Source organism: Mus caroli, unplaced genomic scaffold, assembly GCF_978045245.1.
Source record: "Mus caroli unplaced genomic scaffold, Mus_caroli_1 scaffold_10, whole genome shotgun sequence".
Taxonomy (NCBI): domain Eukaryota; kingdom Metazoa; phylum Chordata; class Mammalia; order Rodentia; family Muridae; genus Mus; species Mus caroli.
This window is the reverse complement of record NW_028227265.1, coordinates 116,022,748-116,045,449: the sequence shown is the minus strand read 5'-3', so window position 1 is coordinate 116,045,449 and position 22,702 is coordinate 116,022,748. Positions and strand designations below refer to the sequence as shown.

General features: G+C 49.0%; 2 protein-coding genes across 8 annotated transcripts in view; one reads left to right on the top strand and one right to left on the bottom strand.

Annotated features, from left to right (window-relative positions):
• Nucleotides 1–6,396, top strand: part of Tfdp1 (transcription factor Dp-1) — a 40,332-nt gene extending 33,936 nt beyond the window's left edge. For all 6 annotated transcript variants that reach the window (XM_085844170.1, XM_085844168.1, XM_085844167.1 and 3 more), the window contains 4 exons: nucleotides 522–673; nucleotides 994–1,160; nucleotides 1,914–1,992; nucleotides 5,087–6,396. In XM_085844170.1, coding sequence (XP_085700296.1) covers nucleotides 522–673; nucleotides 994–1,160; nucleotides 1,914–1,992; nucleotides 5,087–5,234 — 546 coding nt within the window. In that variant the 3' untranslated portion in view covers nucleotides 5,235–6,396. The remainder of the gene's footprint in view (nucleotides 1–521; nucleotides 674–993; nucleotides 1,161–1,913; nucleotides 1,993–5,086) is intronic.
• Nucleotides 6,397–14,405: 8,009 nt separating this feature from the next.
• Atp4b (ATPase H+/K+ transporting subunit beta) lies at nucleotides 14,406–22,443 on the bottom strand. Of its 2 annotated transcripts, none has more exons than XM_085844363.1 (7): nucleotides 22,332–22,443; nucleotides 19,379–19,507; nucleotides 17,821–17,934; nucleotides 17,497–17,696; nucleotides 16,608–16,664; nucleotides 15,205–15,315; nucleotides 14,406–14,567 (listed from the first exon to the last, which is right to left on the bottom strand). In XM_085844363.1, exons 1-7 carry the CDS (start codon nucleotides 22,441–22,443, stop codon nucleotides 14,406–14,408), a joined length of 885 nt encoding a protein of 294 aa, XP_085700489.1. The 2 variants fall into 2 exon arrangements, with proteins under 2 accessions (XP_085700489.1, XP_085700490.1); XM_085844364.1 differs by having other exon boundaries at nucleotides 15,205–15,300.
• Nucleotides 22,444–22,702: the final 259 nt, after the last annotated feature.

Genomic DNA, 22,702 nt, shown 5'->3' with positions numbered 1-22,702 from the left:
CTGTGTGCTCAGCCTGAGGTTGCATGCCTGGCAGGACTGGTTCAGGGCTCCAGGAAGATCCTGGCTCCAGAAGGGAGAAGAAGCTGGGTAGGCAGTGGCCCAACTCACTCCCATTTCCTGCCCTCGCTTGCCTGTCACCTGTCATGTGGAGAAGGGCCTCCTACTGTGTAGTCACATGTGTCTCTATGAGAGCACCTCCACTGTAGAGGGAGGAGTGTGGTTGGCAGGGTTAGATCAGAGTCTTGTGTCCATGTGGACTTCAGGACTGGACCATTGGCTCTGGGTTCATCCCTGCACAGCTGCAAAGAGGTCCTTCAAGGATTAGCGTAGGACTGAGTGTCCTCTAGCAGGTCATTCGTGTGACTGCTTTCCTGTGTTCCTTGTCCCCTATAGGCTGTGAGCAGATGCCACAGGCTGCTACAGGCCGATCTCTCAACACCCAGGTTCCCACTATCTGCAGGAAGGAAGGGATCATGTTACTGGTATTGACATCCACTGGGGGCTGTGTTGGTCTTTTTCAGCAAATTGCCTTCAAGAACTTGGTGCAGAGAAATCGCCAAGCCGAGCAGCAGGCCCGCAGGCCGCCTCCTCCCAACTCTGTCATCCACTTGCCCTTCATCATTGTCAACACCAGCAGGAAGACAGTCATTGACTGCAGCATCTCCAATGACAAGTTCGTCCTCAGTGGGCCCTCTAAGTGCAGCTCCTCGGGGGAAGAAACAGATACTTGGTTATCAGGGTTCAGTCTTACGGCTGCTTAGTAACAGCAGCTATGGTCTCTGGTGGTCCTGGCACCCATGCCACGTGCAGGCAACACTGTGTCCCCAGCCCAGGGCCATCACTATGCAGTGACATGTCTTTCATTCCCTAGTTTGAACTGTTTTAGAGAAATTCAGTAGTTATGGGGTCTGAGATGGAGGGTGGGAGTGGGGGGGTGGACTTACTGCCTGCTCTTGGAAGCCTCGTAATCCTCACGGTGCCTTTCCCCAACAGATTTGAATATCTGTTTAACTTTGACAACACGTTTGAGATCCACGATGACATTGAGGTGCTCAAGCGCATGGGCATGGCATGTGGGCTGGAGTCTGGCCACTGCTCTGCTGAAGACCTCAAGGTGGCCAGAAGTTTGGTACCAAAAGCTCTAGAACCATACGTGACAGGTTAGTTGTGCCCTGTGGCTGGCCATGCCGTGGCCCAGTGCATTCTGAGTGCCTGGGTGTCTGCCGAGTGAGGATGGGAGGTGACAGGCCTGCTGCCCTCCCTTCCGAGGCCATCGGTTGGTCCTTGGAACCCAGCAGTCAGGGCAGCATGAGGCAGGGCTCTCAGTTCCCTGGGCTTCTAATTTGGTGACTTTGCTGAGTCATCAGGTCACACTGGCCTTGTGATGAGTCATGAAAGATCCTGTCAGCGGTCAAAAATGCATGATGTGTGCTTGCTTTCTGAGGCTGTCCCAGGTTGCATGAGCATCATCCTGTCCTGTATAAGGCATTGCCCACACTGGAGCACTTGCAGGCCTGGGGCCTGGCCCGGGGCTCTGCCTTGTAGCTGCATGAGTCTGAGGTGGAAGGTGCTATGCTGCCCGTTCATGCTCTTAGTCCTCGTTTCTACTCTCTGGTGCTACTGCACACAGAGCAGCACGGGGAAACTCCCGAGCAGACATGCATGCTGCCTGGGAACTAGCCACCCCTGGTTCTCACACAGGCTGGCAGGGTATCCACAGAGCTCCCCCAAGCTCTGTCTGGTCATGCAGGCTTGCTTCTCTCTCACATTCTGGGTTTCAGGAGGTTTGTTTGGTCTCTGCCTCTGGCTGGCTCAGAGCTCAGAGATCTGTCTCACAAGTTATGGGGTTCAAGGCAGGTGCCACCACATTTGACTGCCTGGTTTTATTATTATCTGCTTCTGTCTCTTTTCAGAAATGGCTCAGGGATCCATTGGTGGAGTATTCGTCACGACAACAGGTTCTACATCCAATGGCACAAGGCTTTCTGCCAGGTGACAGCAGCGGGGGTGGGGCAGCCTTACTTTGTTTCAGATAGGCTGAACTGAGCTTAGCCCAGGTAACTGTCTGCTCAGGCAAGGGAACACAGTGCTTGTCCCCATAAAATGATCCCACAGCACCCTCTGCCCCCAATTAAGTAATTCATGGTTTTTACTTTTTAAAAAGTGTTAAACACAGTAAGGGGGGATACAAACCTACCTGTATTCACTGTTGTTGGCAAGGAAAGTGACAAGGGTGTTTTTGGTTTTTTGTTTTTTTTTTTTTTTTTTTAAAGACAGAGTTTGTCTGTGTAACCCACACAGTCCTGGAGCTTGCTCTGTAGACCAGGCTGGCCTCACACTCAGAAATCCACCTGCCTCTGCCTCCTCTGCTGGGATTAAAGGCGTGTACCACCACCGCCTGACTGGTTTTGTTTTGTTTTTAATGGCTCTTTACTTGTTTTCTTAAGATGTGTCTCACGGTACAGTGTGTGTACAGTTTTATTTTCTGCTTCTATATACTTGACATTTCTAAAGAAATCTTTTATTGTGACTATTTGTGTGTGATATATGTGGGCAAGTGTGGAGGTCAGAAGAGGCCTGCATGCGTGTGGTTCGCTCCCACCTTTACATGGTTCCAAGGATCAAACTCTGGTCTCTAGGCTTGTGTGGCCCAGGTTTAAAACCTGTTTCATGTGTGATGTGAGTGTGGGCGTGCACATGGTGTACTGTGGAGGTCGGAGGGCGTGGGATCCTGGGATGGAACTCAGGTCAGCCTAGCAGGTGGTGGTACTTACCCTTTTTTTATTTTTTAGTTAAGACAGCCTCACTCCACAACCAGGCCAGGTCTTGCCATTCCCTTGCCTCAGTCTCCTTTATAGTTTATTTTAAAAAAGTGTTTTATTCAATATTTACACACTTGTATAATGTATTATGACCAAATCTACCCTCATTCCCTCCTCCAACTCTCCTTGTTCTCACTGTCGCTATCCACCCCCACCCCCAGTCTGTGTAGTGTTGTCAGTATGTGCAGGGTGTCTATTGGAGCTTGGGTGGCCGCTTAGGGCCCACATCCATGAACAAGACTGACTTCCTTCTCCAGCAGCTTTCAGTTACCCGGAGCTCCTCAGCTTCATGTGCTGCCTTCCTGCTTGCTTTGGTGGTGGTGGTGGTGGGGTGTGTGTGTGTGTAAAACAGTGTTTCTCACTGATTGGCTAAACTGGTTGAACAGGCTTCCTCTGGCCTCCTCGTTCTAAGTTACGGGAAGATACTGCCAACTGTAGCTTTTAAAAATATATATTCTTTAAATTTGTGCAGTGTATTCGTATTTCGTCTACATGTATCTTTGCATACCATGTGTGTATCAGGTACCAGAGGAAGCCATGAGGGTGTTAGGTCCTTGGAACTGGAGTTACAGACTTGTGAGCTGTCATATCAGTGCTGGGAATTGAACCCAGGTCCTCTGCAAGAAGAGCCACTGCTCTTAACCTCTGACCCATTCACCTCTCAGAGTCTCTCTGTGGTTACCACGCTTGACTTTGATGAGGGTGCTAATGATCTAAATTCAGATCCTCATGAGCACGGGGCCCTGTGATGACCAAGCTGTCTTCCCCTGCCCTGTGCTTTGTGTTTTATTCCATCTTTTTATATTCTGAGTTATTGAAGGAACTTTACTATGTAAAAACAAAAAAAAATCAGCTACCAGTTGGCCTAGCAGTTTGAGAAGGTGAGTACTAAGCTTTTGGGATAGGCCTAAGGTGGTCTTTACAATGAATGTGAACGATGAAATAATTGTATTGCCATGTTGATAGGTACAGTCTAGTTAAGATTAGCTATTAGTGGCCAAGCGTGGTGGCGCATGCCTTTAATCCCAGCACTTGGGAGGCAGAGGCAGGCGGATTTCTGAGTTCGAGGCCAGCCTGGTCTACAAAGTGAGTTCCAGGACAGCCAGGGCTACACAGAGAAACCCTGTCTCGAAAAACCAAAAAAAAAAAAAAAAAAAGATTAGCTATTAGTAAGGTATATTAGTAAGGTATAAATTTAAATTTTAGAATTGTTTTCAGTTGATAACTGTAGATGTTGCTGGGCTCATTTGAGGCTACAGCGAAAGTGACCACCTCACCTGAACATGGCTGCTTTCTCAGAGATCAGCCTTTCTCTTGTTCTGAGGTCTGTGCTGAGTGTGACTGCACTGCAGGAACGGGGAGGTTGTTTTGTTTTTTAAAGTAGAGTATATTTTTAAATATTTTCTCCTTAATGGACGTATGTGGAGGCCAAAAGACAACTCGTAGAGTTGTTTCTTTCACTTTTATGTGGGTTCTGGGGGTCAAAGACGTAGGTTTTCAGGTTTGTGAGGCAAGTAAGTGTCTTTACCCAATGAGCCACTTGGCTGACCACAATTGGTTCTTTTTATAGAATAAACTTTCCTGGCTTCCCACTTCTCACAGTGAGAAAATGAGGCTGTTGGCCTCCTATGTGGAATGATAGCATTGGTGTTGTGTTTAACACAGCATGCGGTGGCTTGTGGTGATTTTCTGGATGTAGTTGCCCAATGGGGAAGCCCAGTACACGGAAGTGTTATTGTGTGCTGTTAAGTACCAGTAAAAGCATTGGGATGAATAGTTGTGGCTTTACATTAATTGACAGGCCCTGAATGCTGGGAGTGCGACATCAGCCCAGCCTGTGCTTAAATATTTAAGGATGTCGCCTAGCTGTTCTAGGTTCTGACCCATGTTGCTATAGAGTGTGTGAGTGACAGGCTAGGGAGGGAGAGAGAGAGAGAGAGAGAGAGAGAGAGAGAGAGAGAGAGAGAGAGAGAGAGAGAGAGAGAGAACACGAACGCGTAGATTCATGGTGCATCTTGGTGGTCTCATGTGAGTACTGGTGACCAAACACTATGCTGTACCAGGTCTTTAAAGGATTGGTCTCAGAATAGCCCAAGCAGAGTGAAGCTCATGACAGGTTATGGTTTTAATATTGCAGATGGTGAACTTTTTCCTTTTTTTGCTGTATAATTTTTAAAAAGCCAAACCACCCCCCTTAGGGTCCTGTCCAGCGGTTCTTGGTCTGGACAGAGCAGGCTTCCCCACTGACTGGCCTGTCTTTGCAGTGATTTGAGCAATGGTGCAGATGGGATGCTGGCCACGAGCTCCAATGGGTCTCAGTACAGCGGCTCCAGGGTCGAGACCCCTGTGTCCTACGTTGGGGAGGATGATGACGACGACGATGACTTTAATGAGAACGACGAGGAGGATTGATTACTCAACCCGTAGACCCCTCTCCCTTTCGAATCAGCTTCAGGAAAGACATGTATAGAGAAAAGAAACTTAAAGTGGGGCTTTCTGTTCTTTTTGGCCTACTCCCAAGAAGATACCCGAGAGTTCTGGAGTTAGATGTGCAGCTCCAAGTGAGGAGTGTGCGCAGTTTGAGCCTAGCTGCGGATGTGTTGTGAAGCCAGCGTGCTAATGCAGAGCCTCTTTTAGGATTTTATGGTTTCTCTCTTTTCTCTCTTTTTTTCTTTTCTTTCTTTTTTGAGTTTGAAGCTTATTTTGCCCCTCAACAGTTGTTGCTGGGTTTGCCGAGGAAACTGTACTGCGCCCACACCAGTGACAATGATGAAGTGCTGCCCTGCCTCCGATGTCCAGCACCCAGGTGGTGGACAGCCAGGCTTTAGGATGAAGTTTTCCATTTGTTAAATCATGCAGTGTCCAAAGAACTAAGCCAGTAGCACAGCTCTACTGTTTAACAAGCGCCATACGTCTTATTATGACTCCTTCCTTAAATTATATTGACTGTTGTAATTCCATCGTGTCTGGACACCTTTTCTCTATTGCAGCAACAAATTGCGAAGTAGATTTTGTTTGTTTGTTTTCTTTTTGTTTGGAAGAAGTTTACTGCCACGCTGGTGCAGCTATGGAAATTGTTTAGAAAGTTTGCTTATGGTAAATTTGCCTGATTTCTTACAGGCTATGTTTGGAAACTTTTTATTATATAGTTGTTTACATACTTATAAGTCTATCATTTAAAGACGTGTACTGAAACAAATGTTGTATTTGTTTCATGAGCATCTTCCTGTAATCTATTATAAAGTTGAAATTAAACATAGAGAATGTTTTAACAGTTTTTTAACTCAAAATTTGTCAATCATTTTTAATAGTTCTTTTTTTATAAAAAGAAAAAGGAATTTAAGGACAGGCAATAGTCTCTTAAAATTTATTCACAAGAACCCATTAACTGCACAGTTGCCCTTAGCTGCCTGTTCTAAAATGATGGTCTTTTTATTGAAACACAAATAAACTTTTCTGTAATATTTTATGGAATATAAAGAGACTTTAATTGTTTGACTTGTTTAACTAAGCACTGTTAGTTTTTATTAATAAAACGCGCATGGGCATTTTAAACAAGCTCTGTGTTTCTGTAACTCGGGACTGTATTCCACGGTTACTCCGGATTGCCCTAAGGTAAAAGGTGGATGCTGGCCCAGGAGCAGAGTCCCCACATGTCTAATAGTTCCTGCACTGTTGGTCATAACTGGGCAGGACATGGGAAAGGAGGGTGAAGCAGGCGTGAGATTTTGAGTGCCCAAGTACAGAAGCCGGCTTTTTGACTTTTTCCCTCTCTCCTGAAAGTTGAGGCACACTTTGTAGGTTTGGCTTTCAGGAAAGCTATCACACTGAGCATTCTGGGAAAATGAGTGGGTAGACCAGTAGTCTTTTTGCTCCTTGACAACTGTACTGGTAGAATTTGCCAGACATAGCTATTTAGGAACTGTTTGAGGTAGTTACCTGACACTGGAGCTGCGCTGTGGCTTCAGCATCATTAGATTTCCAGGAATTTAAGGGTTGGCACATTCTTTCCCTCCATTTTTCTCTCCCATTTTGGGAATCCAGACACTGAAAACTCAGATACTAAAAAAATAGCCTTTGGTTTGGGAAGGTTACTCTGGGCATGCCCAAGGAAAGGCACAGAACAGACTTGAAAGGGCTGTTAGGTGCCAGTCCAGGCTGGTCCACCCAAGTGCAGTTAGCATGCAACTATCAACAGGAACAGAGTAACCTTCGGGAAATAGAATGCACCTCTCTGGCCACTGTGAGCAGATTTAAATGTCTTCAACAGAAGACGTGAAGGAAAGGAAGAGTGTTGCATTTATAGGAAGGGGGAACTTAGACACTCCTGAGAGTGATTACTTAACACCCTGCACAGCATTGTAATCAGTCAGCTCAGAGATGCTCAAAGAACCCAGGGAAGCTGAGTAAGTGCCTGGTCACAAACCAGGGAGGCAGCAGTCAAGAGGAGACTTCAGGCACAAGTCCTGGGCAGAAATGGATGGAAAGAAAACACAGAGATGGTGTCAGACCTAACTGGCAAATACAGTTCCCAGGTCTGAGGAACGGGAGAAAAAGATCTGAGGGATGTGCCACAAACACCCATATTTGCAGAGGAGAAAGCGCAGAGGGTGTGGGAAGACAGCAGCTGAAGACTCGCCATGCTTGAGTAAAGGCCACCTGACTGCGCATCCACGAAACACATTGGAGTCAATGAGGGTATGCACATTTTCACGAGGCTTCTGAAAGGTATTGTTGAAAGCCAAAGAGGGAGACATCATGTGTGTGCACTTAGCGTCCAGAGTTGTCATCTGCGGGGCCAGGAGACAGTACGCCCAAACCTTCAGAACACCAGAAAGGGTGAGAGGGGCCCATCCATCAAGAACCCTATCGGGGAAGCTATTGAAGAAAGTCCTTTAAAACTGATGGGGATGGTCAAGCATAGCTCCTCACAGTCGATGGCTTCTGCCAGGATGGGCATGTGTGGGGAGAACAGAGATTTCTAAGAACTAGCTGCTGGGAGTTTGACCATGCTCCAGTGAGTATATGGGCAGCACAAATTGGACTTTGTGTGTTTTATGGAAGCAACGTGCTGAGGATGCATTGCATGAAATTCCCAAATAATAATACTGTGTTGGGGCAGGGGGAACCCTGTTAGGCAGGCGAGATGCCTCAGAGTACAATGTACTTGTGTGAGCTTGGCGGCCTGAGTTCGATCCCTGGGACCCATGTAGAGAACTGACTGGAGTTGTCCTCTGACCAGGTGTGTTTTTTCCCTTTACATCTACATGTATAATAAGTTTTAAAGACTTCAAGAACTGATTTTCAATTTCATATACTAGGCTAGGCCACAGAGTTACGACCGTGCTTCAGTTCGGACTCCCTCTCCTAAAAAAAATTAGCCGGGTGTGGTGGCGCACGCCTTTAATCCCAGCACTCGGGAGGCAGATTTCTGAGTTCGAGGCCAGCCTGGTCTACAGAGTGAGTTCCAGGACAGCCATGGCTACACAGAGAAACCCTGTCTCTGAAAACAACAAACAAAAAACAAAAAAAAAATTAAAGGAGAGATGAAATCATCCCCAAATCAAAGATGAGGGGATTTGTACCCCCTGTATCTGGTCTGGTAGTCAGTGCTCATGACAGTCTATCAGGTTATGAAGACAGCAGTGGCCAGAAACCAAAATGAAGGACATAGACCTCTATAAACACAACAACAAACAGTCACTAGTATTACAGCTTTGCTGACTCCACAGTTTGTTTCCTTTATACTTAAAGAAGCAGCACCTGTGCGCGCCGTGGGGTAGCTCAGACCCGCAGGCTGATAGGCCTCCATCCTATCACCTTATCTGATCATCTCTGATCAGGAAAACAGTTTACAAAACTCGGCACTTTCGGGTAGTCAGCAAATGAGGAATAGGGGAAAAAAACCTAACAAGGTCATTAATGAACAGCCACTGAGCACAATGCCGGGTATTGAGGGGAGCAGGGTGTCGGGGTGCTGATGACAACATAGTACTAGAAATTCTAGCCAGGAGTTAGGTAAGAAATGAAAGACATCCCAGTTTGATAAGTAAAATGGTTAATCTTACATACTAGATACAATCTGAAATCCAAAGGAATCCACTAAAATACTTTTAGAAATAGTAAGGAGGCAGGGTGCAACCTGCATTGATTGCTTTTGTGTAGCTATCAGGGTTCTGGAGAGGAACCAGACCCATAGAATGAGCATAAAGGATCGACCAGACTGACTCACACAAGGAGGACTGGGTAGTCAGTCCCCACCAGGGGCTGCCTGTTTGCTGGGGCACTGAGAACCCAGAGGCCACTTAGTTCACAAGGCTAGGTGCTTTGGCAGTGTCCCTCTGGCCCTGAAGGATCTGTGCAAGTGAAATAAGCTGGATCGATGGAGTGCCACATAAAGAGCTAAGGGGGCCAGGGATGATGGCTTAGCAGGTAAGATGGCTCCTACAGAGGACCCAGGCTTGATTCCCAGCACCCATGTGGTAACTCAACCATCTGTAACTGCAGTTCAGGGCATCTCATACTTTCTGTCTTCCATATGGTGCACAGATATACATGCAGGCAAAGCACACATAAAGTAAAAATTAAGGCATGAAATGAAAAATAACATTGTAAACCTCCGGTGGGGATGGTTACTTACTGTGCATTGAAAGTCACTAGCAACAGAAAACTGCCAACCCACGTGTATCCATGACTTCTCTCATCACCAGGATAACACCTGATAGTAACTTGAAGAAGGAAGGGCTAAGTTTTGCCCATAGCTTGTGAAAGGAACAGTTCATTATAGTGGTGAAGGCTTGGCTGCGGGAGCACTTGACAGCTGGCTACCTCTTATATATGTGATCAGAAAGCAGAGATGGCTCCTAGTGCTCAGCGTGCTTCCTCTTACATCGGCCTGGATGCTGACCCTGAAGTGTATCTATCTATAGTGATTCTAAGTTTAGTCAAGTTGGCAGTGAGATTAGTCATCACGTCATAGAATGAAAGAGATACCTTACAAACTCTGAGAATCTGTATGAAGCATGGAGAGAACTCTTAAAACCAATCAACAGCAAGCAGCATTCCTGGTGAAGAGGGGGCAAGGCTGTGATTGGACGCCTCTCCGTGAAGGTTGGGAGTGGTTTGCAAGCATGAGCGTAAGAATCAAGGAATGGAAGTTAGAGCCACAAAAAGATTCCATCGTATTGCCCAGACAACCACGACTCGTGAGAGCAGGAAATACAGAAGCTGGCAAGTCGCTACGGCTTGGATCTGTGATGGATCCTTAAAGCTTCTACCTGGGTGTGGTGCTTGTCGTTTTACTCTTTGTTCTTGTTTTTGTTTTAAGATAGGGTCTCCCGGGTACCAGGCTGGCCTTGAACTTGTTACGTAGCTGAAGATGAGCATGAACGTCCTTTCTACCTCTGACTCCCAAGTGCAGTAGTACAAGCGTGTGTCACCACACCTAGTTTATATATGCTGCGCTTGTAACCCAGGGCTTCTAAGCTAGATAGATGCTTGCAACTGAGCCCTGTTCCCAGCCCAAGACCCACACATGCAAGTACTTAGTTTGGCAATTTGGTAAGTCGTGGAATTTTAAGACGTGAGACCTCGTGGGAAGTCTTTAAGCCATTTGGGGGACCTGCCCTTGAGACAGATCCTAGAATCTGAGTTGTGTGTGGATTTTTTTGATTGTTTTGTTTTGTTTTTTTCTGCTTCCTGACTACGATGTGAGCCAAATTCGTTCACCATTCCCTGCCATACTATTGTGGCCCTACCAGACACCTATTAGGCAATGGGTGAGCCTGGTCAAAATCCACAGTTGTGACTCAAAGTGAACCTTTGTTCTTTACTGAATGACTAATCCCAGGCCTGTGCTATAGCACCATACAGCTGTCTAACACACATTTGTTGGTCAGGATATGAGAAATGGAATCTCTACTGGTAGGGATAGGAAATGGAGTCACCTCAGTGGGAAACACAGGAAGACTGCCCCTGAAAGGGTTAAAAATAGGAATTTGGTGCGTGTGCAAAGCTGTACAAGCAGGTCTTGAAGACTGAGTTGAACACTCATGATCTAAGCACCATCGGTCACCAATAAAAACGAAGGTAAAACAACCCAAGTGGCCCTGGTTACATGAAGGACAGGTGTGGTCTACACACACAGAAAGACTTTAAATCTTGACTGAAAAGGGAAATCTGACACGGGATGAAACTTGGGTCTCTGTGTGACCAGTCAGAAGAAAATACTGTGGTCACATAAGGAACCCAAAGTTAGATTCACAGAAACACAAGGGACCTGGTGAACACGGCGTCTGTGGGGAAATGGGGGCAGTGGGTGTCAGCTGGGAACGAGCAGATGTCGCCAGCTGCCCTAAAAAGTCAAGCTGGCAATCTTTTTGTTAGGTGGGAAGGAAGGACTGCCAGACACGGAAGGGGCTGCGCTGGGTAGTTCTGTGCCTGCTTGAGTCATCTGAAAGGAGGGAAACCCAACGAGGATCTCCATAAGATTCTGCAAGCAAACTTGTAGGGCATTGTTTTTAATCCATGAGGGAGGGCCCTGCCCACATGTGGGTGTTGTCCTTGGCTAGTGGTCCTGGGTTCTGTAAGAAAGTAGGCTAAGAAAGCCACAAGGAACAAGCCAGTAAGCAGTACCCCTTCATGGCCTCTGCATCAGCTTTCTGTCCTGTTTGAGTTCCTATCCTGACTTCCTTCAGTGATGGAAGTGTGAGCCAGAGAAACCCAATTATCCCAAGTTGCTTTTGGTCACGGTATTTCATCACAGCAATAGAATTCCTCAGATGTTGGTATCAGGAGTGGGGTTTTGCTGTGACAGACCTGACTGTGCTGGGTTTTTTTTGGGGGGGGGGGCAGTTATGGAAGGGCTTTGGATAGAAAAGCCACTGAGTGTTGAGAGCTCAGTGAGCTGTTCTGTGGGAGTTTGGAAGATGAGATTGTTGAGAGCAGTGCAGGTGACGGAGGCCTGGCTTGTGAAGCTTCAGAGGAAGGAAGCACTCCATCAGGACTTTCCTTACAAATCTGTGGTTCTGGTCAGTTGGGACTGAAGAATTAGCATGATTATTAACAAGAGACCAGAACCAATGAAGTAAAACCCATGTTTTACTGGGACAATAGATGCTGGTCAGCTGGAGCTGAGAAATTAGTGGTGACTGAGGAGAGTTGGGGGGCGGGTGCACTTTTGATCCCAGCACTTGGGAGGCAGAGGCAGGCAGATCCCGCTCTACAGAGTGAGTTCTAGGACAGCCAGGGCTACACAGAGAAACCCCATCTTGGAAGAGAGAGAGAGAGAGAGAAAGAGAGAGAGAGGGGGAGGGGGGGAGGGAAGGAGGGAGGGAGGGAGGGAGAGAGAGAGAGAGAGAGAGAGAGAGAGAGAGAGAGAGAGAGAGAGAGAGAGAGAATCTGCTGGCAGCTGAACTCGGTAGTGTAAGAGTTATCCAGGTGGTACTGGGTTTGAAGGCATGAAAGGATCATGAAAAGAAGCTGAGACCTAGCACTGTGAGAAGCCAGGATGGGTCACTGGAGAAGGTGTAGCCTCCATATAGTTGAAACCCCAGAATTGTAGGGATTATGCGGAGAAGTTGAGACTTGGCACCATGAAGGAAGCGTAGGAGAGGCTACTGGTGAAGGTGCAGCCCAGTTGCAGCAGAAGCCCCAGCATTTGTGGTGATGTCAGTACCACAGGATGACCACCAGGAACAGTAGCAGTAGTGGAGTTAAGTCAGCCAGAACCCAGAAGAAAAGCTGTGTGTGAGGCAAAGGGCAGAGAAGTGACCCCAGCCCTTTGGAGGAGCCCAGCAGACTGTGAGCAGATCTCAGACATTAGATGCTGTTCTTTGCACTGCTGGAGTTTTGTTTTGCTTTGATCTGATTGTGACTGTGCCCCAGTTCTTCCCCCTTGAAGTAAGGAATTATTTAACTTAATTTTGAGTTTTACAAGAGCCCACGATTAAGAGATTTTGAACTCTTAAAAGAGATTTGGGATTTGGATATTTTAAAGGAACTGAACTTTTAATGTGTTTGAATTTATAGACTGTTAGACTTTTAAAGGCACTTATGTTTTTTAATGTGAGGTGTTGGGAAGAAAAGAAGGTTGTGTCTTAGCTGTGATGTGTTTGTGTGTCAAGCTGACAAGAGGTCAGCTGTGCTGGGTAGTCTATGTGACACAAGCTAGAGTCACCTGAGGAAGGAGCCTAGGCTGATGAAACGCCTCCATAAGACTGAGCTGTAGGCAGGCCTCTAGGGTATTAATTAGTGATTGATATGAGAGGGCCCAGCCAATTGGTTGAGTCATTCCTGGGTTCTATAAGGAAGCAGGCTGAGCAAGCCATGAGACTCAAGCCAGTAAGCAGCACCCCTCCATGGCCTCTGCATCAGCTCCTGCCTCCAGGTTCCTGCCCTGTGTGAGTTCCTGTCCTGACTTCCTTCAGTGATGAATGGTGACATGGAAGTGTAAGCCTGATAAACCCTTCCCTCCCCAATTTGGTTAGTGTTTCATCAGAGCAATAATAACTCTAAGACAGAGGGCTAGATGTTTTATTTGGCTTGGTCAGATCAGTGGATTGTTTGCTAGTGGAAGTGAAAACAACCCTTTCCCCCAATTCTTGTGTTGCTTTAAAGTATTCAACAGGGTGCGTTGCGGAACTTAAAAAGGGTACACAGGGTAGTCTGTGTAGATACATGTGTAGGTCTTACGCCTCAGGAAGCTCTGTACCTGGTTACACTCTGTATGTGTGTGAATGTGTGTGTGTGTGTGTGTGTGTGTGTGTGTGTATACACTGATGTCTGTCCTCCTGAGCTGTGCCTGTCTCAGCTGGGAAAAGACAAATGCAGACACTTTGGTCTTTGGCTGCATGGGAAGGAGGCAATATGAAGTGTGAACATTTTTTAAGGAAAGGGCCTGAGACCTTGGGGACTGAGAGACAGGAGGTGGCAACAGGGTAGGTCTGTGGGCAAAGTGGCAGGCTGTGTGGGTCCCTCTGCGTCTCTCTGCACCTTACTCCATCTCGGTGATGCCTGACCCCGGTGACTGAGGTGCCAACGACACTTGTATTGCGGTTGAAATCACAGAAAGGTTTTAGATAAAGGAGTGTTCAGTTCTTAATAGAAATTTCCCCTGGGGTCAGGAAAGGCATGGCTTTTTCACACAGAATAAGAATAACTTTAATATATTATAGTTTGTTTTGATGGCATAGGGACTGTGGTCTCAGAAGCACGAACTGGAGATGTGTCATGCCAGGGTGACCAGTGTTACCCTGATGTGGACCCATAGTTCATATTGAAGTGCAGGACAGACAAATGATCACAGGACAGAAATGTGGACAGATAGGCCTTCCCTTAGTGGCAGCCGGACTCTGGGTCCCCAGTGTTAACCCCACAGCTCCGATAGGATTGCGCTCACGTGAGGGTTGGTGATACTCGGGGAGTGCTGGGCTGGAGCACTTCCTGGTGTCAGCAGATGGGCAGTGGTATCAGCTCTGGACCGTGATGGAAGTGGCTGTGCATGCTGGCCAGCAGAGGCTGTGCAGTCAGGAAGAGTGTCCATCCGTGTCCACCCATCTGAGGGGTGGACACCACTCCCGCGACTTACTTCTGTATTGTAAGTTTGAACTCCACCTTCCCTTCATAGGGGTCATGGGGATTGTTGAAGATCACGTGGTCTGCCAGGATCTTGCACACAATGTTGACTTGCATGTTCTTGGGGACATTGAGGAGCTTGGCTGCCACCAGAGGGTTGCTGTAGTGGGGCTGAAGTGGAAGCACAGGGGGGCAGGGGTGACATGCTTGACAAAACCCTGATGTCAAGAAAAACAAGGCTAACTGAAGAGGGGAGAGGCAGGTATAAAGGACTCCTCTGAGGGTCTGTCCTGGGGTCAGGTCTGCTGGCCCAAAGGAGCCCTTGGATCACAGAGCGGCTGGTGTCTGCCCACAGAGCGAGGAGGAACAATGACTCTTGGGACTGCAGGTGGCAAACAGCACGTGAGAGCAGCATGGAGAGAGAAATCACTTTAGAGAGATTCTCAGACACTAGATGATGTGGGAGAGCCTGCACCCGAAGGGAATCAGGCTGAGAGCCATGACATTTTGGGAGTGTGGGGGTGCATTTTTAGGTGGGTATGAGAAGTGTTCAGGACTGGCTAAGTCATGCCTTTCTTTTGTTCATTTTTTCCAAGAGAGAATCTCATGCAGCCCAGATTGGCCTTGAACTTCTATGTAGCCAAAATGACCTTAGGCTCACGATCCTCCTGCCTCCGCCTCCAAGTACTGATGGGATCACTTTGCTCTGCCTTTTTTTTTTTTCTTTTTTAAAATAGAAACTGGCTTCCCTGTTGCTAAGTCTGAGGTAATTCAGCAAGTGCCCTGTGGCAGAGTGAAGCAGACCTACCTGTGCTTTCTTGCCATAGTAGGGGAAATAGTGGAGACTGAAGGTGCCGTTGGGGGGGTAGTACTCGACCTGCAGGGGTTCAGTGTCCTTCCGGGGCTTTTGAGGATCATCCTGGGGAGGAGAGACCACAGCTGAGTCTGATAGGCATTAGGGCACATGTTCAATTGTGTACAAGTCCATATGTGAGTTGCGTGCGTGCTGTGTGGCACGCACTGGTACCGATGCCAGTGATCACACGACATGTGTGATCATGGCATGCTAGTGTAATAGAGTTAGCCTTGCAACTTGTCAGCTTCCATAGTCAGGGCTGAGAGCCTGCAAGACATAATTCCTCAAAATGCAAGCCTCAGGCACTTTCCACCTAGAGAAAGAGAGTCCCATCGTAGAGTCCTAGCTGAGTGATGGAGCTGGGGAAGCCGGTGTGTGGTTGCTAGCATCTGAGAGGGAAGCTCTGACCAGTCCAAGACCTCGTCTGCCAAAGCAGGTTCAGAGTCTCGGCAGGTTTCTGGATTAAGTGCAAGCACATGTTCCTACGATCTAGTTCCTTTTTTGTTGGTGTCAGACCTGCCCAATGAGTAGCTTACGCTCAACAAGGAGCAATGACCTCCCAAATCTCAGGGTAGCTTGTCTGTGGCAAAATAATAATAATAATTAATAATAATAATAATAAATAAATAAAGTGAAGACCAGGGCTGGTGAGATGGCTCAGTGGTTAAGAGCACTGACTGCTCTTCCAGAGGTCCTGAGTTCAAATCCCAGCAACCACATGGTGGCTCACAACCATCCGTAATGAGATCTGACACCCTCTCCTGGTGTGTCTGAAGACAGCTACAGTGTACTTACATATAACAATAAATAAGTCTTAAAAAAAATATGCCTGAAGCCCTAGGGACAGAGCTCTGGGGGACAGATGTTCCCTGGATCACTTATCGACTTCCCCTTTTGATGTATCACCTAGGGCTCAGCATTGAAACATTTGGAAACATTGGAAACATTTTTGTGAAGGCTAAGTTTAGCATTTGATATTGTACTTAGACATTTTGCCAGAGGTTTCTCTGAGATCCATACTACCTAAGTAGACATGGCAAACCCCATTAAACAACTATGCTGTTGATGATCTGGAATATTTCTGTAAATACAAAATATAGACAGTGCAGAAGGTGGGCCACCCACAGCAATGCCGGGCTTTCTGAAGCGTGAGTAGCTGCACAGACCGGATGAGGGCAAAGCCATGGCTATAGCATCTTCCTTCTGTGTCATCACTCTTGTCAGCAGCAGATGGGCAGATGAGGTTCTCAAGTTCCCTGGGTCCTATCCCATCTCTTGCCCGCCCCACCCCCTGGCCCTGCTCCGCCCCTCCCAGGCCCTTCCTACTCGCCCTGCCCCACCCCAGCTGTGCTCACCTGGAAGGTGCAGTCCACTCGGGGAGCTGTGTTGTTGCTGGGGAGGAACTTGACAATCTAGGAGAAAGGGTGCCATGTGCCCTTGAGGTGCAGGCAGACATTCTTACATTACCTGATTCTGAGCCATTACCCATGGTACCACAGTGTAGGAGGGCAGCTGGCAGGGGTAGAGGGTCCTAGTCACTGGCACCACACCCATGCCTGCTGTGGTGATTAGCAGCCTTCCTTGTTGCAGAACAGGTCTACCTACTGCTCTCAGTGGGGTCCCCACATTCTCACATCCCTTCCTAGACTTCTTGAGCCTCAGTCATTGTCTCCTGAGCTCTGTGCAGGACCTGCCTTTGGCAGGAGTGTCAACTGGGGCATGGACCTGTGGAGCCCTGATCACTGCCTGCTTGCCAGGCAGCTCTGGGGAGACCCCCCAGTCACAGGGCTTCATGGTGTGTTCAGTGCACATGTGAGTGGCTTTCTAAGGCCCCGTAAAGTGGAAGTAGGGAGTGAGGCCACTTGGTCTCTTCAACAGTGACCCTGAGCCCCTGTCGTCTGAGTGTCACTCAGTTTGACTGCATTTCTGCCTCTTGCTTACTGTGTCTGTGTTCTTAGGGCATTGACTTGCTCTCCCTTGGCTTCTGATACCAGCAGAACCTCAGTGGTTCCTATAGGATTTATCCTGACAGACTCCTGTTTCTGATGCAGAAGGAGCCCGTGTAGAACACCCCCCTGCTTCTCCAGTCTGAATCAACAACTCAAGGCCCCTGCTGGCTAAGATTTCTTTAGAGTGGAACATGATGAATGTGTGTGGAGTCCGGGTGGGTAGGTGAAGGGCCCAGCCCCCACATCGTTGAGTGTGGGGAGGGGCCATCTCCAGAGCAGGACCGTTGTAACTCACCCTGTTCATTTTAATAATGAAGCAGGGCTTCCCCTCCTCGAAGCCGAAGCTGGGGTCCAGCAGGCCTGAGCAGTTTTGTAACATGTCTGCAGTGAACTTGCAGGAGAACTTGGTGTGGTTTGGAGCTGCAAAGCTCTCCTGGAAGAAGTACTTTTCAGATGTACAGTTGATGCTGTCCTGCTGGGATGCTGGGGTGTAGCCTGTAGAACACACGTCCTCTCAGCAGCCAGCCCCTCCCTGCCCCTCACGGTCCATGAAGGAGGCCCTGCATCCCCAGCCATTCTCGTAGGAGGCAGACACGCTGCTACATTTGTGATCACTCACCTGCTAAGAAGCTGTGCAGGGTGTGTGTGAGGCCAGCCCAGGAACTGTTTTCAGAGACATTGTAGGAAATCTGCAGCCCTCTTTCCCCATACACGTCCGGTCTCAAGGTTACCCCTGCAAGGAAAGCGAGCCTCCTTGATCGGTTTCTCTGGGCGCTCACTTACACCAAGCCCTTGGCTCTGAGGTTGTTGAGACTCCCGTAAGCACCAACCATAGGCAGCTGCCCCTGAGGAGGAGCCAGGGCCTTGCCCTCCTAGGTGGGGACCACAGAGCAGACTCCCTGTAGCTGAACAAGCTTGGCGATAATGCTCTAAAGAAGGCCACGGCCTGTGAGGACACCGGCCTGGGGCCCCTGACCTCTGCAGAATGCAGCACAGTGGGCGTCAAGGCCTGTCCTGTGCCTGAGACTCTGGATGCCCAGCCCAGCAATAGTGACACTTGGTCCTTGGGGGACTCTGAGCCTGGGGGGCGGTGAGGGTCATGAGCAGGATTGGTGCAGTGGATGCTGACCTCTGGGGAGGGTTTCTAGCCTGCAGGTGGGTCTCTAGGGGAAAGGCATCTGAATATGTCACATGTCACATTTTTCACTTGGGAAACACATGTTGTGGCTTGCATCTTTAATCCTAGCACGGGAGGCAGAGGTAAGCAGATCTCTGTTTGGGGCCCAGCCTGATTTACATAGAGTTTCGGGATATCCAGGGCTACATAAAGAGATTCTGTCTCAACAGGAAAAGAAATAAAAAGTTTTTCATTGGGGACTGGGGAAATGGCTTAATGTTTAAGAGCACTGGCTGCTCTTCCAGAGGACCCTGATTAGATCCCCGGCATCCACATATCAACTCACAACCATCTGTAACTCAAGTTCTGGGGCATCTGATGCCCTCTTCTGGCCTCTGCAGGGACTTGGCACACAGGTGGTGCACATGCAGGTAAAACAGCCATGCATATAAAACAAAGAAAAAAAAAAACACCAAACCCAAAATCGTAAAAATATTTTTTTTCCCTTGTGCAGCAAGAGGGCTTGTCAGGTAAAAGGAGCTTGCCACCAAGCCTAATGCTCTGAGTGCAATGCCTGGAACCACACAGTGGGAGTGGACAGGGCTTTGCTGCTTTTAAGGGTGTTGCAAGGAGAGCAGTTGTACGGGGCTCCAAGCGGGAAGGACTTGTTTTCGAGTTTCTCAGCGTCAGACGGCACAGTGTCATCTCTTCTCTCTTCTGTCCCAGGGACTAATGAGCTAGGGGCCTCTACACCCTAGATCCTTCTGGAATCACTAGGCCTACTCCCTGCCAGCAACCTCTTCTCTACCCTCCCAGAAACTCGCCTGTGTGTGCATAAGCGTATAACATGAATGCAAAGGCTTCTTGTCTCTGTGACCATCCCCCTGAAGCCCCTCCTGTTACATAAAACTAAAGTCTAAGTCAGACTTGGCAATTTGGGGTCATTGTTCCTCTCAGGAATCTGTGGGGACCCCTGTCCCAGGTGTAGGGAGAAAGATATTCTGCTATGTTCTACTGTATGTTGCCCCAAGAGCATTGCTCAAGCCCTCCCAATGCTTACCTGGTGACTTTAACTGGTCCTGGTAGTCTGGGGTGTAGGGGTCAATGGTCTGCATCAGCACATAGATGCACAAGGCAAAGAGCCCGGTCATGACCACATAGAAAGCTGCGTAGTACAGGCTGATCCACACTATGAAGAGAGAGTTGGAAGGAGCCACCTGAGCCATGGCAAGGTATGTGGCACTGAGCCACGCTTTCTCCACCTCCAGCCCAGCACACAGGAAGACAAAGGCAGCTGCTAACCACGGAGACCCCCAGTGCATGATCTGACCGGGTAGGACTGTGGCTGCGTATGTATCAGGCTGTGCCGAGGACCTGGCAGGAGTTTGCCCCATGACCTACAGAGAAGAGGGACATAGGGCATGCCAGGTGGGTGCGGCTCCTACACCTCCCAACACCGTAGCTTCAGACATCATCTGTAGAGGAGCCATGATTAGCAGTAAGTGTTCCAACCAGGATGTGAGCCAGGCTCCATGGGCTCCTGACTGAAGACTTCCCGGTGACATTCCTTTCAAATTCAAGTCTGATCCGCACTCCTCTGGGGCACAGCCTTGGGCTTGGGATACTGTGAAGTGCCCACCATCATGTTTTGATAATGTCTAGCCAAGCGAAGAAATATGCCGGCAGGAAAGGTCTTTTGTGCTGCCCTTGACTTTGACTTCCTGGGAAGATCTCTTAAGAACATGTGTGCTCCTTCTGAATGCACGGCGGAGTGGGTGTGGCTTTCTCTCTGAAAGTCATTCTCCAGTGACCTCCAAAAGTTACTAACGAACAGGCCTAAGCAGAAAGGGCATGAGAGCAGGGCATGCGAGACGATGGGGAGGTTGCAGGCGAGAGGCCAGCTGTGGGACCAACAGGGCCTCCCTGGAGGGCCAGAGCAGCAGTGGCTTGTCTCAGAACTGTGGTTCCATGGAGGAGACGCTGTACTCCTCTTGGGTTTGGCTGTTGTTTGTTGTTGTTTGGCTGTTGGGTATCGTCTAATCGCCTGGCCTTGTGCTCATATGATTGACAGCGGTGTATACCTACTTAGCTGCATGGTCTACAGGGGCGAATGCCTAAACTTGTTCTGAAAGGATCAGCATAGGACATTTCCCATTGGAGGGCTGACGTGCTCACTACAGTTCCCACCTGTGGCTTCTGGCCAACTCATCTACCTTCCCGGGACCCAAGCTCCCACAGGGAGGAACCTCAGCTTTGCTGCTTGTCCGTCCCCCTCATAGACCCACTTACTGACTTAGCAGCTGTGAGCCAGGGCTCAACATCTCCAGTCGAAGGATCCAACCTTGCCACCATCAAGCCTGATTCCTCACATGGGCAATGCCGTGGAACCCCACAGCCTGAGAGCCACTGTTGGTTAGAGTTCCATGCCACCCAGAGAGTGTGGCCCAGGTGGCTGGGTGTGCCCCAAGTCACTGAGACTTATGTATGCTGTTCTCAGTCTATGATCTCTGCCCCCGCACCCACCCCTGTTTCCTGTGTGTGCCTCCTCTCCTAAGAGTAACTTGGATTCTGTCATTTCACTGGAAGTATGCTTTCTTCCCGAGATTGTCATCACCAGACACCCAGTCCATGTCTTCTGATCAGGCTGTGAATCCATTCCAGAAAGTTCTGAGTGGCACTACAGTCATCAAGGAGGCTTGGCAGCTACAATGGCCTCTGTACAAGGTTCCCGAGGGGATAGTTGGCAACCCACCCCCATCTGTCATTTGCCTCAGGGCTCTATCTGCTGTCCCTTCTTCAGGTGACCCACTTCCTGGGATGGTGCCAGAACCAGCTCTGCTTCTGTGCTTCCCACTGGTGGACTGTTTCTTCTCCGCCTTGGAACTGGTTGTATTTTCCTAAGTCACGCGGGACTCGGGGATGCTCTCTGCCCTAGGGGGTCTCGGAGGCTTGAGGAGGGTGCACCATATCTCCTTCTGCATGCACAGTGTGGGTTTTCCGTGTAGTAGTCTGTCCAGGCTGAGCTGGGGCTAGCTGAATCATCAGGTTCCACTCTCTGTGAACCTCATCTCAGTTCCCGAGCCCCCGAGATGGGTCTGCGTGGGTCAGCCAAAATGGCCTTTAATTTGTGCGCAGACCTGGAGGACCTTGGACTATAGACCCCTATGGCTGCTGTGGGAACACAAAAGGACAGGCCCTGGGACCTGCCTTCTAAGGAGTAAGGCAGCACCCACCCTGTGTTTGTATTCTCCAGTGTATAGCCCTGCAAAGCCTTCACTGCTCTCCCCCACGCTGTCTGTAACTCCCACACCATGGGTCCTGGAGAACTTGAAAGATATTTACTCTTTGGGGTCTCAGGAGTACTTCATGTTTGTGGAAGACTTACTCTGTGTGTGTGTGTGTGTGTGTGTGTGTGTGTGTGGATATTCTGAACAGGTGCACAGCCTTCTGGGAGTGAGGACTTTTCTGCTCCTATAGTGGCCCCAGAAGGAAGTGTCCCCCCACCTGCCCCACCCCTCAGGTCGCCACAGGGCAGGCATAAGGAAAAAAACCTCTGAATATACCTGCCTAGCCTACCTAGTCCATACCTGAGAACGATAGCTACACAGGGCTATTTTCAGATATAGCCTGGAAATCGGGGACATCTCCAACCACACCTGGGATGTTAGAGTCATGGCAACTCTCACCGTAGGATAAGATCACTGAAATAAATCCCTGCCTCCCAAGTGACCTGAACAAGAAACTATCATCACTTTCTATAACTTAAAATATTAGTTTCAGAAACAGCTTTAAAATGCTGTTTCCAAATTATGGGTGAACTTGGGGCCAGTCTCGGACCTGCATGGCAGTCTCTCTGGAGTCTGAGCCTCAGGGCCATCTGGGGACCCTAACTTCCTGCTGAGAGGTGAGGCATGGCCTGGAGAGTGTTTCCAGGTGTCCCAGCAGGGCCTGGGTCCTGCTGGCTGCTAGCCCTCTGCCTCACCCCATCCCCCCTTCACATGGCCCACACCTACCCCACCGGGCTGGGGTGCGGCCCAGCATTTGCCCAGTGTCCGGGTTCCAACAGTAGTGCCGGAATTCGGCCATGCGCTGGCTGCATGACTTCTTCTCCTGCAGGGCTGCCATGTCCTCTCCTGCTTGCCTGGACTGGGCCCAGGAAGCGTCCTCTAGGGCTTATAGTCTCCTCTGTGTGAGGCCAAAGGTATCAGAACCAGCTATCAGTTCCCCACTATCGCCTCTACAAACACAAGGGAGGGTTGGGGCTTGCTTGCTATCTGCCCTCCGCTGTCCCAGAAGTCAGTTGGTCCTTGGGGCGCCCTTGGCTGGCAACTTCATCTACCCTGATGTCAGCTGAAGGGAAGCATGTCTGATGTGAACACCCTCT